The 15,757-nt window shown below is 36.8% G+C and overlaps 1 protein-coding gene across 3 annotated transcripts in view; it reads left to right on the forward strand.

Annotated features, from left to right (window-relative positions):
- The window catches only part of AFTPH (aftiphilin), a 76,622-nt gene that overhangs the window by 37,267 nt on the left and 23,598 nt on the right, over positions 1–15,757 (forward strand). For all 3 annotated transcript variants that reach the window (XM_055121632.1, XM_004609179.2, XM_004609180.2), the window contains exons 3-6: positions 3,884–4,035; positions 6,703–6,829; positions 7,241–7,297; positions 11,297–11,419. In XM_055121632.1, the coding sequence (XP_054977607.1) occupies positions 3,884–4,035; positions 6,703–6,829; positions 7,241–7,297; positions 11,297–11,419 (459 nt within the window). The remainder of the gene's footprint in view (positions 1–3,883; positions 4,036–6,702; positions 6,830–7,240; positions 7,298–11,296; positions 11,420–15,757) is intronic.

The following is a 15,757-nucleotide window of genomic DNA, read 5'->3' on the forward strand; positions in this document are numbered from 1 at the left end:
GGGTTAAATAACTTGCCTCACATGTGATTCAGGTTAGGTCCTCCGCAACAAAATACGGTTTCCAGCACCTCCAAGAGTAACCCCTGAGTTTTAATCATACCGTCAGCCATAGCCCCATATCCTTTCTCAAAAAAATGCTTTGCCCTTATCACAAATTCACCTTTCATTTCATTTCACGTTTTTATATCATGTTTTTCTTGCATGTTTTCATTTCATGTTTTATTTCGTTTCATGTTCAACATAATGAGTTTTTTTTTTTAATTTAGTATGTGTAATCTGATTGGGAAAATCTGTTTCTTGAAACATTAGTAACTAATCTTGTGATAGGTTAATTGGTCTTCTGAGCATTGGTTTTATTATATTTTTGAATTTGTTCTTGGGCTACTTTTGCGGTGGGAATGAGGGGTTGGGCCACGGTCAGCTAATGCTCAGGTCTTACTTCTGGCTCTGTGCTGGAGCCTTGGGCAAGGCAAGTATCTCAGAACCAGTACTATCTCCCTGACCCTATGAACTACATTTTTGTGCCAAGTTATTTGGACTATGTTCCATCACATTTTTGAACTTTAAACTTCATTTTTCTGCTTACAGAGCAAAGCACTCTTAAAACTAATTGCCATTTATACACTTTGGAAAGTCTTGAGGTGAAAGTAAATTGTAGAAATACTTAATTTCTTTTTATAATATGGTAGAAACTGACATTGAAACAACTACTTTCATAATAACTTAATTAGTTAAATTGTGCTATAGAAATATCCTTAGTGAACTTAGAGCCTAGTTTTAACATTTATTTTATTCTCTAGCAGGTCACTGGGCATGTATGATAGTATGGGGATTAAAACTACTGCATCTTGAGCACACTTTGGGTGTCAAGTATTTATATCCAATTTGCCATTCACTCCATGAGATAAGCACAGATAGCTCCAGTTTATAAATCGAGCAAATGAGTCTCAGCCCTGGGATCACAGTCCTCTGTTTGAAAGTGTTAAAAATGATATCAGCCATTAACTTCAGGAATTAGGCAGTATCCACTGAAAGTTGACATTCATTACCATGAACATAATAGTAGTAAGAAGCTCTTTTTAGAGGATCTTCTCTTACCATCAAACGTGCCTTATGGGTAGCGGGGAATGAGTTTGTTTGACAGTGTGACGGCACACCTGGCAGTGCTCCGGGGCTTACCCCAGCCCCCCTTGCAAAGCATGTGCTACAGTGCTTTGAGCCCACCCCTGCCTTTGATTCATTTTTTTAAAAAGTCAAATTCAGAGGAAATTCAATTTTAATAAGTATGTTTGTTAATAATATTCTCTGATTTCTTATTGAACTTTTAGGAGCTTTTCCTTGTATTGGACAGTGGTCTTCAGTTAGGGTATTTCTGGAATCTTCATTTGTTATTTATTTATTGCTCCACTTTTGAGGTTAATAAACTAAGGTTACTAGACAAATCTGCCCTGCCATCCGTTTTGGTAAACACACACACACATACACACCCTTCCTTGTTTTGGATGTCCAGAAAGTCAAAAATATTTACTTTCTGACCCTAAATTAGAAAAAAATTGCCCACATTGCTCTACTTCAACAAAAGATTTTAGGCAATTAAATTTAATACTTCATTCTAAAGATACGTGGGACTTTCTTTTTTGCAACTTATGAAAGATGGGGAAGTAAAAAATTGAGGTGATTAGGTTAATTCTGTTTCCTAACATACTTTCCATTAATTTGAGAATTTGCTCACCTTTGTACCTAAGGTTTGTTATATAACATTGCCCAAATGATTAGATGTATTGTGGGATTTTTTTTTTTCTTCCTTGAAATAATTTTTTTTTCTCTCCCATTAAAAAGTAACTGGGAGAATACAAGGAAGATTCTCTTAATATACACAGAAACAAAACTTGTTCTTACTGAGTTTTTGTTTACCTTCTTTGCCCAGAAGGATCCAGCGCTCATCAAGTTTCCAATTAGATGGTTATTTGATCCTCTTTAAAGTAAAGTCTGTCCATTCCCTCTGTTGAAACAAGTAAGTGCAGGTCCCCCTGATGCACTCATATTTCACAAGCCTTGGGATCCTGAGTCTACTCTCCACTGTAGATTCTATAATTGATACCAAGAGCCTTTTCCCATATCGCATGCATGAATATAATGAAGGTGTTAGAGTAACTTTTCTTTAGCAAGAGTGGCACGGTGCCCTGAGATTAATTATACACTCATAAGCTTTTTGCTCTAATACAGCTTCCAAAAGAGATTTTGTTTGGGAATTTCATTAATTTTTTTTCTTTGTCTTTCCTGGTTGCTCACAATACTAAACAACAGATATCAAGCATTAACTTGTTTTTGTTAGTTGGCAGGAAGTAACCACCATGATGTAGCACTTTTTTTTTAACATAGATATTCTTTATTTGGACATTTAATCTTCCAGTAAGCCTTAACTTATTAACAGTTTATAATCCTTGTCATTGTTTTAGTAGTAAATTGGGATAAATTTTTTAAAATTTACACATAGTGAAATGCAGTTAGAAAAAAGGAAATAGCTGCTGTTACTGGTTACACAGATAGAACAAATCTAGTAGGCCCCAAAGTCCACCTAGCTTTAATTAATGAAAATATGCCAAAATGTCAGTGTTGTTGGTGAAAATACTATAGTGAACTACACGCTTTGCTTGAGAAAAGACAGTGAGTGTTCTGCTTTAAAATTTACACAGCATGCCATAAAGCAGTAGAGAGATATAATTTCTATGAATTAACACATCAGAATGATAAAGTAGCTCTCGAATTTCTTGGTAAAAGTCAAGACATTCTTTAATATTTGTTTTTAGCAGCAGAGCTATTTCTAAAGTTTGACTTTCAAAAATTCATGTTTTTTTAAGTTCTCTCCCCAAAAAAGTTTTGTTCAACTATAGCTGCATAGTACTTTTCACAAGCATCCAATCCTGTTACTCCCAAAACTAAAGTATGTGAGTGGTGAGAAAGCTATGAATGTTAACTTGGCATTTTGTTTTTGCTTTGAGACTATTGAGACTTTAGGATGACTTTCCTTGCCTGGAATGTGGCTTAGTAGTAGAGTGCCTGCTTTGCATGTGTGAAGACCTGAATTTGATCCCCTCTACTACCAAAAAATATCTGCTTTCCCACTGCACCTGGGTTATTCTTTCTTCCGTGCAGAATTTTATAACTAAATGTTTGTGAAGTGCCAGCTATGGTGCTGGCATGTAACTATGTTTGCCACCTACTGTTTTCACCACGATTATATATATTTTTGAGGGGAGGTTGGATCACACCTGATGGTGCTCTGGGCTTTGTACTCAGAAGTCATTTCTGGTCATGCTCAGGGGACCGTATGTGGTGCCAGCAATAGAATTTGGGTCAGTTGCATGCAAGGCAAGTAAGTGCCTTACCTGCCATACTGTCTGCACTGGCCCCTATCATAATTGCGGAAAGCATTGTTTTTAATCTTTGACGCCTGTAGTAGAAAACTACTGATTTAAACTGAGTAAGGTAAGCCAGTGGGCTGTTTTGGGTTTCGCTTTTTTAGAGGGCAGCACTTAGTGGTACCAGGCTGATAGGTTCAGCTTAACAGTGCTCTGGCACCATGTTATGCTGGGGTACAACTCAGGGCCTCATACATACCTCACATGTGCATTACCAACTTGAGTATTTCCCTGATCCCCAGATCTACATTTGTCCATCTTTTCACCCCTGTGGGCTGGCATCAGTCCATAGACAGGAGATTGAAAACTACCGATTCAAAGTGATTCTTAAGAACAGTTGGTGTCTCTCTGCTATACTCATAGATTCTGGGTGTGTGTGTTTAATAGTAAAGCTTTGGTGTTATTAAAATTAGAAAAATGAAAATAAACCTTTGATGGGGGGGGGGTGTGTTTTGATGCAGACAGCTTTACTAAACCGCCTGGAACGAATTTTCGAAGCATGTTTTCCTTCGGTATTTGTCCCTGAAAGCGAAGAGGAAGTTACTTCCCTAAAGCACTTGTTGGAAACAAGCACCTTGCCAATAAAAACAAGAGAGGCCTTAGCTGAAAGTGGGTAAGTATTAGACAGTTTTAAGAGAGTGTGTATATATTTTTTTTAGTTTCAACTGTTCTAATTTATAAAAATCATCTTAGAATATTAAGGTTCTAAAACATTGTGTTACAGTTTTTTAAATTATATGTGCTAAAAATTAGGAGAAACTGGTACCATTTTTAAGCTATTTTATTTGAGGAAGGTGCCTCCCAAACCCCGTGCCCTTCCCCCCAACACCACCAACTCCCACCCCCCTGACTCCTGGATGTTAATTTGTCAGTGGTTCAGGGCGAGGACTCAGAGGTGTGGTGGTGCTCTTTGGCTCTCAGGGCTGCCCAGCAGTGCTCAGGGGCCTCCAGAGCATGGCACTGAGGCCCTGTTTCACCAGGGATCAACCCAGACCAGGTGCATGCCTGGCCTGTGCCTAGCCTAATTGTCTCTTGTCCCCCTAAGCTATTCTTTTGCTATTTCTAAATCAGTATCCTAGTCAGTTAGTTTTATATACTATCATTTGACTTCCAAGTATCAGGTGAGTGTATCTTACATCTCCATTCTCCCTTCATCTTCTTTCGTTGTGGTTCTTAGTTTAATTTTTGTCATTTTTATTAGTATAACCATGTAAATGGTGTTTGCTGCTAAACCGCTATTCCCTTTCGGGTACACCTTTTCCCCGGACTAATTGTCTCCTTTTTATTTAACTTTTTTTAAACACTGTAATAGTATGTTAGTACTTTTGTGACCGACCTCGCCTGCCTGATTGGCTCTTCCTCATATTGCCCTCCGTCTTCTAATCCAGCCTGCAGTGGATTCACTCCTGGGACTTCCCTGCAGTTAGACCCATTTTGGTGGAGCACATTCTCTAATAGTTTCTTAGAGGAAAAAGGTACAAAGCAGGTCAAACTTTATTTTACTTTACCCTCACATTATAATTTAGAATCTTTGTTGCTGATGTTACGGGATTCCAATGAATAAAATATCTTAGTGGGTAATACTTTTTTGTCATTGGATTGAGCACAACCTTTTTATTTATAGCCTTCCATTCTTTTTCTACTTATGGGAGGCTTCCATTCTTAAACACTGGGCATTTTTGGTAATTACTTTCCCTCCTTTATCCATTTTCTCTTTCTGCAACCTCTACTAATCATTGAGTGTTAGAAGTTCTCCAGAACTTTTTTTCTAATTTTAAATTCAGAGATTTTCTTGTTCTAGAACTTTCTTAAATTTCCCTCTTCTCTATCTCCACAGGCATTCTTTTTCTTCAGAAGATCTTTTCCCATTCAGCTAAATTCGGTCCTGTCCTTTATCCTTCTTTATGACCTCAGTATTTATGGTGTAGGATTTAAGTGTTTATTTTATTGAGGACATAAATTAGTTTTGCATCCCGATTTTTGTTTTGGGGTAATTTCTAAGAAGGAATTCAACCCAAAAGGTTTATATTTTATTATCTTAAAACTTTTCTTTTTGAATATGGTGCTTGAGCCCGAGAGGTATACAGAGTTTAAGGTGCTTGCCTTGCGTATAGCCAGCCCAGTTTGATTTGTGGCACAGCCAGGTGTGTCTCCCCCTTCCCCCAGAAGACAGATACAATGAATGTGGAGCAAGAGACATAGGACAAGGTGTTAAGGCATTTGCTTTGAATCATTACAAATTATTAACTACAAATTTTAATTATCCACTACTGACTCTTTTGAACCCCTGGTACCACATATTGTCCTCAAGCACCACTAGGGGTCACTCCTGAGCTCAGAGCATGTACCTGAGCACCATTTGTGTGGCTCAGAAATCTAAAAAGGGAAAAAATACAGTGTTTGTATAAGAAGATATTCATTGCTTTACTAACAATAGGTACCAAATAGTATACACAGCTTATTTAAGCTGTAGAATTGTCTCTAAATAAGGTCATTTGATAGAGTACATCTCTTGAAAAGGATATATATGTTGATGAGGAAATGTTTAAAATATGAAAAATGGCACAAAATTACTATAGGTATCCATATATATACTCTGCCATTGTTTGGATCAAGACTCAAGGAAAAAACAAAAATATTAACAAGTTGTCTTGAGATAGTAGAATGCTGAGTGATTTCTTTTTAAAAATGTTTTTATACTACAATTAAAAGAATAATATGTAGGCAAAATTTATGCTTGATTACTAGAATATTGTTTCAGATTAGTTTGACTTTCAAATTTGTTTCAAATTATCTGTGTTGACTGTTGATTTCATTCAATGTTGTGTTCTTACATAAAGACAAAATTAACTGGAGTGCAGTGGAGGATCCACTCAAGATAGGAGAGGCGGGTTGAAAGCAGACTATAGATTGAACAGGAAAGCTACCCAGTATCTCCATTCAAACCATAACACCCAAAAGGAGAGAGAACACTAAGGAATTCCCTGTCTTGGGGGCTGAGGGGGTGGCAGATAGCACGGGGCGGAGGGGGGGCACCCTGGGGCCATCGATGGAGGAGAATGGGCACTGGTTGAGGAATGGGTACTCGAGTATTATGTGACTGTAACACAGGCACGAAACTCTGTAACTGCACTCTCACGATGACTCATTAATAAAAAAAAATTAAATTAAAAGAAATTAACTGGAATATGCATTGTTTCATATTTAAATTTAAAGTAGATTTTTATCGTGAAAGCTGTTGAGTGACCCATTGTTGGTGAATTTATCCTGGCCTTTGCAGGGAACTGCTGAATGTGTGGACCGAGCTGCAGGATATCCACGATGCACATGGCTTAAGATATCAGTGGGGCGGCTCCCATAGCAACAAGAAGCTTTTGTGCTCCTTGGGAATAGACACCCGAAATATTGTGAGTTAATAGTACCTTGGAAAATTCTTTAATCAATATCTGGATGTTTTAAAATTCTGTTACTCTTCTCTTAAAGCTGTGATAAGCTAGTTTCTCAGATACATACTAGTTGGTTTTAATGTTTGTGCTTTGAACATAAAACATTTCAACACAAATCTAAATTTTCCTCTAATCTTTATTTTTAGAAAGAGTTGTTTCAGTGCTTTGAATTGTTTTGTTTTAGTATTTGAAATAGATGAACAATTGGACTAGGAGATAAAAGCTTAAATTCATTTGGGAAGTTTAACAATTTCTTCTACTTATCGTTTGCCACACATGTAATATAGTATTACGAGAAGATTCTGAAAATTATTTTATTGTGCAGCAGACCATTCTCTAAGCATCTGTTCTTTCTCTCTAACATGTGTATAGCTCTTCACGGGCAATAAGAAGCAGCCTGTTATAGTGCCCATGTACGCAGCAGGATTGGTAAGTACAAAAGTTTCTCTGTCAATTTATCATTGCAGAATTTTTTTTCTGTAAACTGATTTTACACAGTATGACATGGAAAGTGGGATTCTATTGTTGTTGTTGTTTAGTCTTTAAACCACACCCAGCTGTACTCAAGGAGTGCCATTCATGGCTCCGTGCTCAGAGCCACCCCTGACAGTGCTTGGGGATTGTATGTAGTGCTGGATAGTTTATCAAAGGCTAGCCACATGCAAGGCAAGTGCCTTGTTTGTTTGTTTGTTTGTTTGGGGGTCACACCTGGGAGTGTTCAGTGTTACTCCTGCCTCTGCACTCAGGAATCACTCCTGGAGTGGTCAGGGAACTATATGGGATGCCAGGGATCAAACCCAGGTCGGCTGCGTGCAAAGCAAGCACAATACTCTCGCTACTATCGCTTGGCCCTTAACCCTATGTTACCTCTGCGCCTCTTAGAGACAGGACAATAAATATGGAAGCATTTAAAGAATAAGCATAATACCCATTTTGCTGTCAAAAATTCATTCAAGTCTTGATATGAGGATGTTTTTGTATAGTCAGTTTCTGTATAGACACTTGTTTTAGATTGAAACTTCATTTACCTTAATAGTGCTCATATTCTTTGTAAAATGCATCTAAGGCAATATTGAGGTTGTAAAAGCTTAGAAATACCAAATTATATTAATTGAAAATGAACGAGGATCTTTAATTGATCCTTAGTTTTTGCATTAATGATTTAAATATGCTGAATTAGGGTTGGAGCAATATTACAGCAGTTAGGGTACTTGGCCTTACACACTTGGCCAACCCGGGTTTGATCTCCATCATCCCAGACTGCCAGGAGTGATCCCTGAATGCAGAGCCAGGAGTAAGCCCTGAGCACAGCTGAGTGTGGCACAAAATCAAAAAGTAAGTGTGTTGATTTTTGTTTTCCCAACTATGCCAGGTAATCTAGGATAACTGAGGAATTTTCACTGTGTACCTTACCAAGATTTAATCATATTTTTTGACATGTTTGACATGTTTGTGCTTTTTGGTGTTTCTTCAAGTTATTGGAATAAAATACCCGATTTAATTAAAAAATTTTTTAAAAATCTGTCATCAACAGCTTGAAAATGAGGGGAATAATTGTGCTTTTGAAAAAGACAAAAAAGGAAAAATTTGACATGGAATTTAGTTTATAAAACCCTTCACATGCATGTCAAAATGAGTTTGCTATGAAACTTGATTTTTTTTTAATCTCCAACTATTCATGAGTAAGCACTAATTGTTGATACCAGGATTTTTTTCTTGGTAGTTTTGTGGAATTGGACAAAAACATTTCTGTGCTTAAGCCTTTTTATCCAATTTCTACTCCTTTATAAATGATATATTTATTGAAAAATCATTCTTACACTTGTTTTTGTTACAAGTAAAAATAATCCAGAATGCTTTTGGGGTAGGGGTGACTCCTACCTAGCAATGATCAGGGGTTAGTCCTGGTTTTCCACTAAGGAGTCACGCCTGGTGGCATATTGGATGCCAGGGATCAAACCTGGCTTGGTCACATGCAAAGCAAACACCTTCTATATTATCTCTTTGGCCCCTTTTTATTACTTTTTTAAAACTTGGATTTATTTTTTCTTCAAGTAGTATTCTAGAAGCTGTAGATAGTGTTATCACCATCTAAATACAAAGTCGGAATTAAATTTGTAGGAAGTTTCATTCACAAGGTTGAGAGCAGTAGCTCTCTTAGTGCTTCTATGTATGCTGGCACTTAGCCAGTTCTTTCTTTAAATTTTATAAAGTGTTAGACTTTTTTTTTAATCTTAATAACAATTGTTATTCACGATAATCTTAGCATCTTTAAGCTTTGAAAACAATGTTAATTATGTAAATATTTCTTCTCTATCTTTGTGATATCTTATCCTTAAAACAGACTTTTCAAATCTGATTTCAATTTTTAATTAAACCTGAATTTTTTGTATTGATGCTCTATATAAAAGATATGTAATACCTCTGAATATTGTCTAAAGGGATAAATAGTACCTAACATTTAAGTAACTGACTCTTACACTTTCTTGTGCTTCAGAAATACTTGGCTAATCCCCTAAAATGTAGAGTGCTGGGCACTACCCCTTGAGTTATTTAGTTGGACTGGGTTGGCACTTGAGAATTTGTGCATCTCACAAATTTCTAGGTGATGCAGAAGCATCTGATTGGGGATCAGACTTTGAGAACCTCTGGTTTAAGTGCTAGTTCATATTTAAAAAGTAGGTGAAAAACTGGAGAGAGACTACAGGAGGTAGGAAGCTTGGCTTTCATGTGGCCGACCCCAGTTCAGTCCCCAGCTCTGGCTGAGTCACTTGAGCATTGCCAGGAGTCACTTCTGAGCACAGAACCAGGAATAGCCGTGAACACTGCTGGATGTGGTCCAAAAGCAAAAAAGAAAAAAAGAAAAGTAGACTTAGATTACTAATTGCCAAATGCATAGACTTCTTTCATTAGAGAACCAATTATAATATATGAGTTAGACTATGAATTTTGTCTGATTAATAATTAAGATCTTATCAAGTATAACTTTAAAATGCATTAAAGCTTCACATTTTTTAAACCATTAACTGGATTATTATCTAGGTTTGAGGGTAATATTATTACCCAGTAAATCCTATTAGTGTTTTTAGTGTGCTGATGCAAAAAGCTTTTCTTCTTTGTTTTTGTACCATTCTGGTTTTTCTTTTTCAGTCAGTGTATTTGTTAGATTTGTAACATACCTAGTGGAACATTGTGTTTTCCTTTCTGAAATGACTGTCTCCTCTTTGCCCATTCAAGGAACGACTAATAGTGGAGATAGGATGAAAACTAAATTCACAGCAAAATATGTAGCTATCATCACATCATATTGTTTTGTTTTAGAATAGTCTCTTCCCTGAGCACTTTACTGGTATAATCTGTTTGAAAAGTGCTCTTCCCTGAATTTGCAGTAATGAGGCATCATAAAAGCCTTGGCTTCTTAGGAATAGCTGTTTTGCTTGCCTCTTCCCTCGCCCTCCTATTCTCGGCCTCCCTCCCAAAATTGTGCATATGCTTTTAAATGACATTAATAGACAAATTGATCAAAAATACAAAGTTTGGAAGCTGGAGATGTAGCTCAGTGGCAGAGTGCTTGCGTGGTCGTGTGTATAAGGCCCGGAGTTTGAGCATCCCCAAACAAGTAACAAAATACAAAATTTTGTTTCTGTTTGTTTGGTTTTGGCCCGGGGGCATCCCCAGCAGTGCTCAGGGCTTACTCCTGGCTTTGCACTCAGAGATCTCTCCTGGCAGCGCTCGGGGGACCATATGGAATGCCGGGATTCAAACCCAGGTCAGCCACATGCAAGGCAAGCACCCTACCCACTCTACTGTCTCTTCACTTGCAAAGTCTTGTTTCAGAAAGTTTTGGATCCAGAGTTATGTGAAACATTTTCCATTACACTGCGTAAGATTTTTTCTAAACAAAGTTTAGACTTTTCCCTTTTGGGGATGGAACAATAATACAGCGGATAAGAGGCTTGCCTCACAGCTGACCCACGTTCAGACCCCAGCACCCCCATATGGTCCCCAGTCCCTCCAAGAGTGATTCCTGAGCTTGCCAGGAGTGTCAGATCTGGCCCAAGAACATTTTTTTTTCCAAAACCCTTTTTTTTTTTAATATTCCCTGGGCTGGAGCGATAGCACAGCGGGTAGGGCATTTGCCTTGCACGACGAGGCCAACCCGGGTTCGATTCCCAGCATCCCATACAGTCCCCTGAGCACCGCCAGGAGATAATAGAGTTAATTCCTGAGTGTATGAGCCAGGAGTAACCCGTGTGCATCGCCAGGTGTGACCCAAAAATAAAAAAAAAAAAAAATACTCCCTTTTGTCTTTAGTACATTCCAAATAATTTTTTTTTCTTTCTGCTCTCTTTGGATTCACTTTCCTATAAAATTTATGTGTTTATCTCCCCAAACTTAGCATAATGGCTGTGGTACATTGTTTTTCAGGGTATGTTAGAACCTACCAAGGAACCATTGAAACCACTATCTGCTGCAGAAAAAATTGCTTCCATTGGTCAGGCAGCCACCATGTCATCAGAAATGAATACATGTTCTTCTGACCAATTCCAGGTAAAAATATCCTTGGATTTATGCATGAACTTACACATTTTTATACATGCATTTGTTTTCCTTAATACATAACTTTTAGCATTTGTAATTTTTGAAAAACTTGATTTCATGATGAACACGATGTGGGTGTACTGTTTGATATCTCTTAGAATACAGTTAACAAATTGTCTCTGTTATGGGAAACACTGCATTTATATAAAATCAAGCTTGAAGTCTGCTAGTAGGTCTTTCTGGAAGCCTATAAAATATTTCACAAAATAATAAAGTTTGGGTGTCTTTATTCATCCAAAACTGTTTGAAAGTTTAAGACTTAATATTTGACTTGAAAATGAGATGCCCTTAATAAAACATCCTGTGGATTAGAAAAAAAGACATTTAGCTTAGGTGTTTTTATTCATCCTAAATTGTTTGAAAGTTTGACTGACATTTGACTTGAAATTAAGTTTGCCTTTAAGAAAACATTATTTTAAAAAGAAGCCTTTTTTACCTTTTATAAATTTTTTTTTCAATTTTATGCCAAATCAAAATAACTCCAGCAGTGCTCAGGAATTATTCCCTGTCATGTTATTTGGAGAACTATGTGTGCCAGGGATCGAACCCAGGGCTCCCACATGCAAAGCATCTGTTCCAGCCCGTTGTGCTTTCTCCCCAATCCCTCTCTTATGATTCTTATCCTCTGCCTCCTTGTTTAAGCACAAATTTTTATTTCAGTCTAATAAGTTTCATATGAATGCTTCCCTTTTACTATTTATCTGGGAGTAAATAACCATTTAGTTAGCTTACCCTTCCCACATCAAATTTAAAACTGAGTGGTTGTGTCCTTAGAAGATTACTTTTTCTTTTTTTTAGTGACCATTACCATTTCTAAAATCTCTTTTAGTTGTGTTTGTCATTTCTTAACTTTATGTTAAATGATAAATGTTAAATGATAGCTAACACAAAAATGTATGTTTGGCCAACCGTTCTCAAAGTGTGTGTCCACACTAATCCCTAGAGATGCTACATACTGAAGAAGGGCTCCAGGGTGGCATAAGTGGTAAATACTTCCTAAGATTCCCCAAAACTATCTTAGAGATCTATAGCACACACATTTAAGGACTCTGAGAAATTCTACAGTGAATAATCCTATTAATTTGGTTTTGAATTTAACTCATCTATAGGACACTATTGTGTAGGAACTAGCAGGAAAGAGTAAGAATACCTGTAAAACTAGTATTTCAAAGAACATACCTTTTTAGTTTTTAATTTTTTTTATTAAAGCAAAATAGTTTTTATTTAAAGAAATTTGCTTAGAAGAACTGTGAGAGGACAGAAGAGAAGAATATTCAAGAGAGAACACAGGCTAGGGAAAAATGTTTCAAAGAACGTACTTTAGAAATTGCATTGTTAGAAATTACAGTTGTTATAGGGAAGAACCTATCCACTTGGAAGCATTTCAAGAAATAGCTAATGTTATTGCCTATACCATTTTGGTTTCTATTTGAGCATATGTCTGGAGCCAGTCTGTTGTTGACATTGAATTTGCGGACTGGGGGACCTAATGCATATATCTGGCTTTGTTGGTGGTTGGGCGCAGCTAAGGTGGCTTGGACAAAAGGTCTCAATAGGTGGAATATGCCCTTGGTTTAGTGCTAACTATTGGGAAAGCAATTTGAGCAGCTAGTTGGTACCTCTAACTGAAAACAGTGCTGATTTGATTTGAGACTACTTATTGCTAATTTTGCTTGTGCCTTTGCTCTTCCTCCACTCTCCAACCACTTCCATATGTCCCACATGAATGTTTTTATCAGTTAACTATCACCTGTCACTTACTCCTAGCTGATTTGATCATCTTAGGTTTTTCATTCTAGTCACAACTCATACTTGATCTTTTTTATATAATTTAGTTTTAGTCTAAAATCATTTATTTAATGAAAGTGAAAAGTGGTATGTACTTCCTTGTGAAGTTAGTTGCACCTCCACTATGGGTGTTCAGCTCTGCCATCTCTGTAAACATACAGAATTGTTCTTTCCCTATTGACAAGTACAAGTTTTCAGCAACATATAAGCATATTTTACTGTTTTGCTAGTAGATGAAGCTTGTGTCCTTGCTACTCAAATCAAAAGCTTTCTCTTTAATCAAACAGAACCATTAATTATGTGGGTTTTTTTTAATACATAAATTGTTTTAAAAAATTTAACTTGTTCTTGGTAGTTTGTGAACCTTGGTAACTTTAGCTTTAGGTCTTTGAAGGAACCACAGAAGTTATTTCTTAGTGGAAGTTATTCAAACTCACATCTGAATTTACTTGACCTATGTAGCTCTTCTAACATACATATTCAAGCTCAAAATTTCAGTATATATCTCAGTTTTACATTGAAAACACTTCATCAGTTCAGACATCTAAAATACATTGTAAAGATTTTCCTTGTCTAAGGTGATATTTCTTACCACTATTCTTTGGCCGGCAACACAAAATAACCTTACATATGCTAAATCTTACTATTTATTATTTAATGTGCTTCTGACTTTCAAACAGCATAGTTGTATGATTCTCATTATCATTGAATCATGTCTATCTTAATTATGGTATCCATTGTATGTTTTTTCTTTCAGGTTAGCTTATACTCATTAATGTTACCATCATTATTATTACCATCTTCGCATCTCTTATTTAGGATGTAATAATCGCATCTCTTATTTAGAAATTTAATAATTTACTCACAAATGTTAATGGTGTTTTCACTTTTTTTAACCTGAGTATGAGTGAAAAGCAGAAGTGTTCTAACTTCCTCTACTAAATTTCAGTCATGTCATTTATGATGTCATTACAGATTTTCCTCTTATCAGTTATGTTTTGTTTTGTTTTGTTTTGGGGCCACAGCCAGCAGTGCTCAGGGTTTACTCCTGATTCTTCCCTCCGGGATCACTCCTGGCACACACAGGGATCCATATAGAACCTAGGTGGGCCACATAGACGGAAAATGTCCTAACCTCTGTATTATCACTCCAGCCTAGTAGTATCAGTATCTTAACTTTATTCACTACTGAGTGTCTCTGGTTAGCAATTAGTTATTCATTGAGTTGTCACTAGCAAAACTACTCTTTCAGGTGATTTGATATGACTATTTTAGTTGTAAATCAGAATTTCAGAGTTAAAAGAAAGAAAAAACAATCAAACTAACACTATGTTCTCTTTATAAAAAGACATTTGGAAATACTACATAATCCACCCAAAGTCATATACCATTGATACAAATAGTACTAGAACCCTCAAAAAAATTTTTTTTCTTTTTGGGTCACACCTGGCAATGCACAGGGGTTACTCCTGGCTCTGCACTCAGGAATTACCCCTGGCCGTGCTCAGGGGACCATATGGGATGCTGGGATTTGAACCCGGGTAGGCCGCATGCAAGGCAAACGCCCTACCCGCTGTGCTATCTCTCCAGCCTCCTCAAAAATATTTTTATTCTGACCTTATCCATGCTTTTGTGAGTACAGTATTCAGACCATATTGTTTCGAGTTGCTTTTAAATGCCTTAAGTGTTTTCTCTTTGAGTTACCTTGTCAGTGTCATTTGCTTAGGTATTTTTCTTTTCATCTGTCTTACTTTCATTAAATTCATGCTTAAAGCACCTTGTTATTGTAATGTAGACTGTGTCTTCAAAATGTCATATACCTGTATAAAAACTAAAGTTTTAGAATATGACATATATTTTTAAAATATTTTTAAATATCCAGGTATCTGACTTTTTTTTTTTTTGGCTTTTTGGGTCACACCCAGAGGTGTACAGGGGTTACTCCTGGCTCATGCACTCAGAAATTAATCCTGGCGGTGCTCGGGGGACCATATGGGATGCTGGGAATCAAACCCGGGCAGTCAGCCTCGTGTAAGGCAAAAGCCCTACCCGCTGTGCTATCACTCCAGCCCCAGCAGCTACCTGATCTTTAGATAAAACATATTAATGAAAGAGCTTTTCTCCGTGTATTTGGATATTTTTTGTCTTTCATAATCCTGAGTGTTGTCTGTTCAGTCTATGTTGAATGTGACTAAAAATATTGCCAGTTTGAAAGTAGAATAATGTAGATTGAATCTGTTGAAATGCCTAAAGCTTTTTGTTTTTTTACATTAGCTGAAGAGCTTCTCTAAATATGGTTTTCAGCCTTGCTAATAGGTTATAGAATTTTATCAGCATTGTTTTTTCAGTTTGAAATAATTACAGATTCTCAAAAAGTCGCAAAGATGGTACAGAAGAGGTACTTTGTATTCTTTACCACTGCCTCTCATGATTTTACCTTTTACTCCCACCCACCTCTTACCTAGTTCTGGTACAGGAATATGACATTTGTGTAGTATG

The sequence above is a fragment of the Sorex araneus genome, chromosome X (assembly GCF_027595985.1).
Source record: "Sorex araneus isolate mSorAra2 chromosome X, mSorAra2.pri, whole genome shotgun sequence".
NCBI classification, from domain to species: domain Eukaryota; kingdom Metazoa; phylum Chordata; class Mammalia; order Eulipotyphla; family Soricidae; genus Sorex; species Sorex araneus.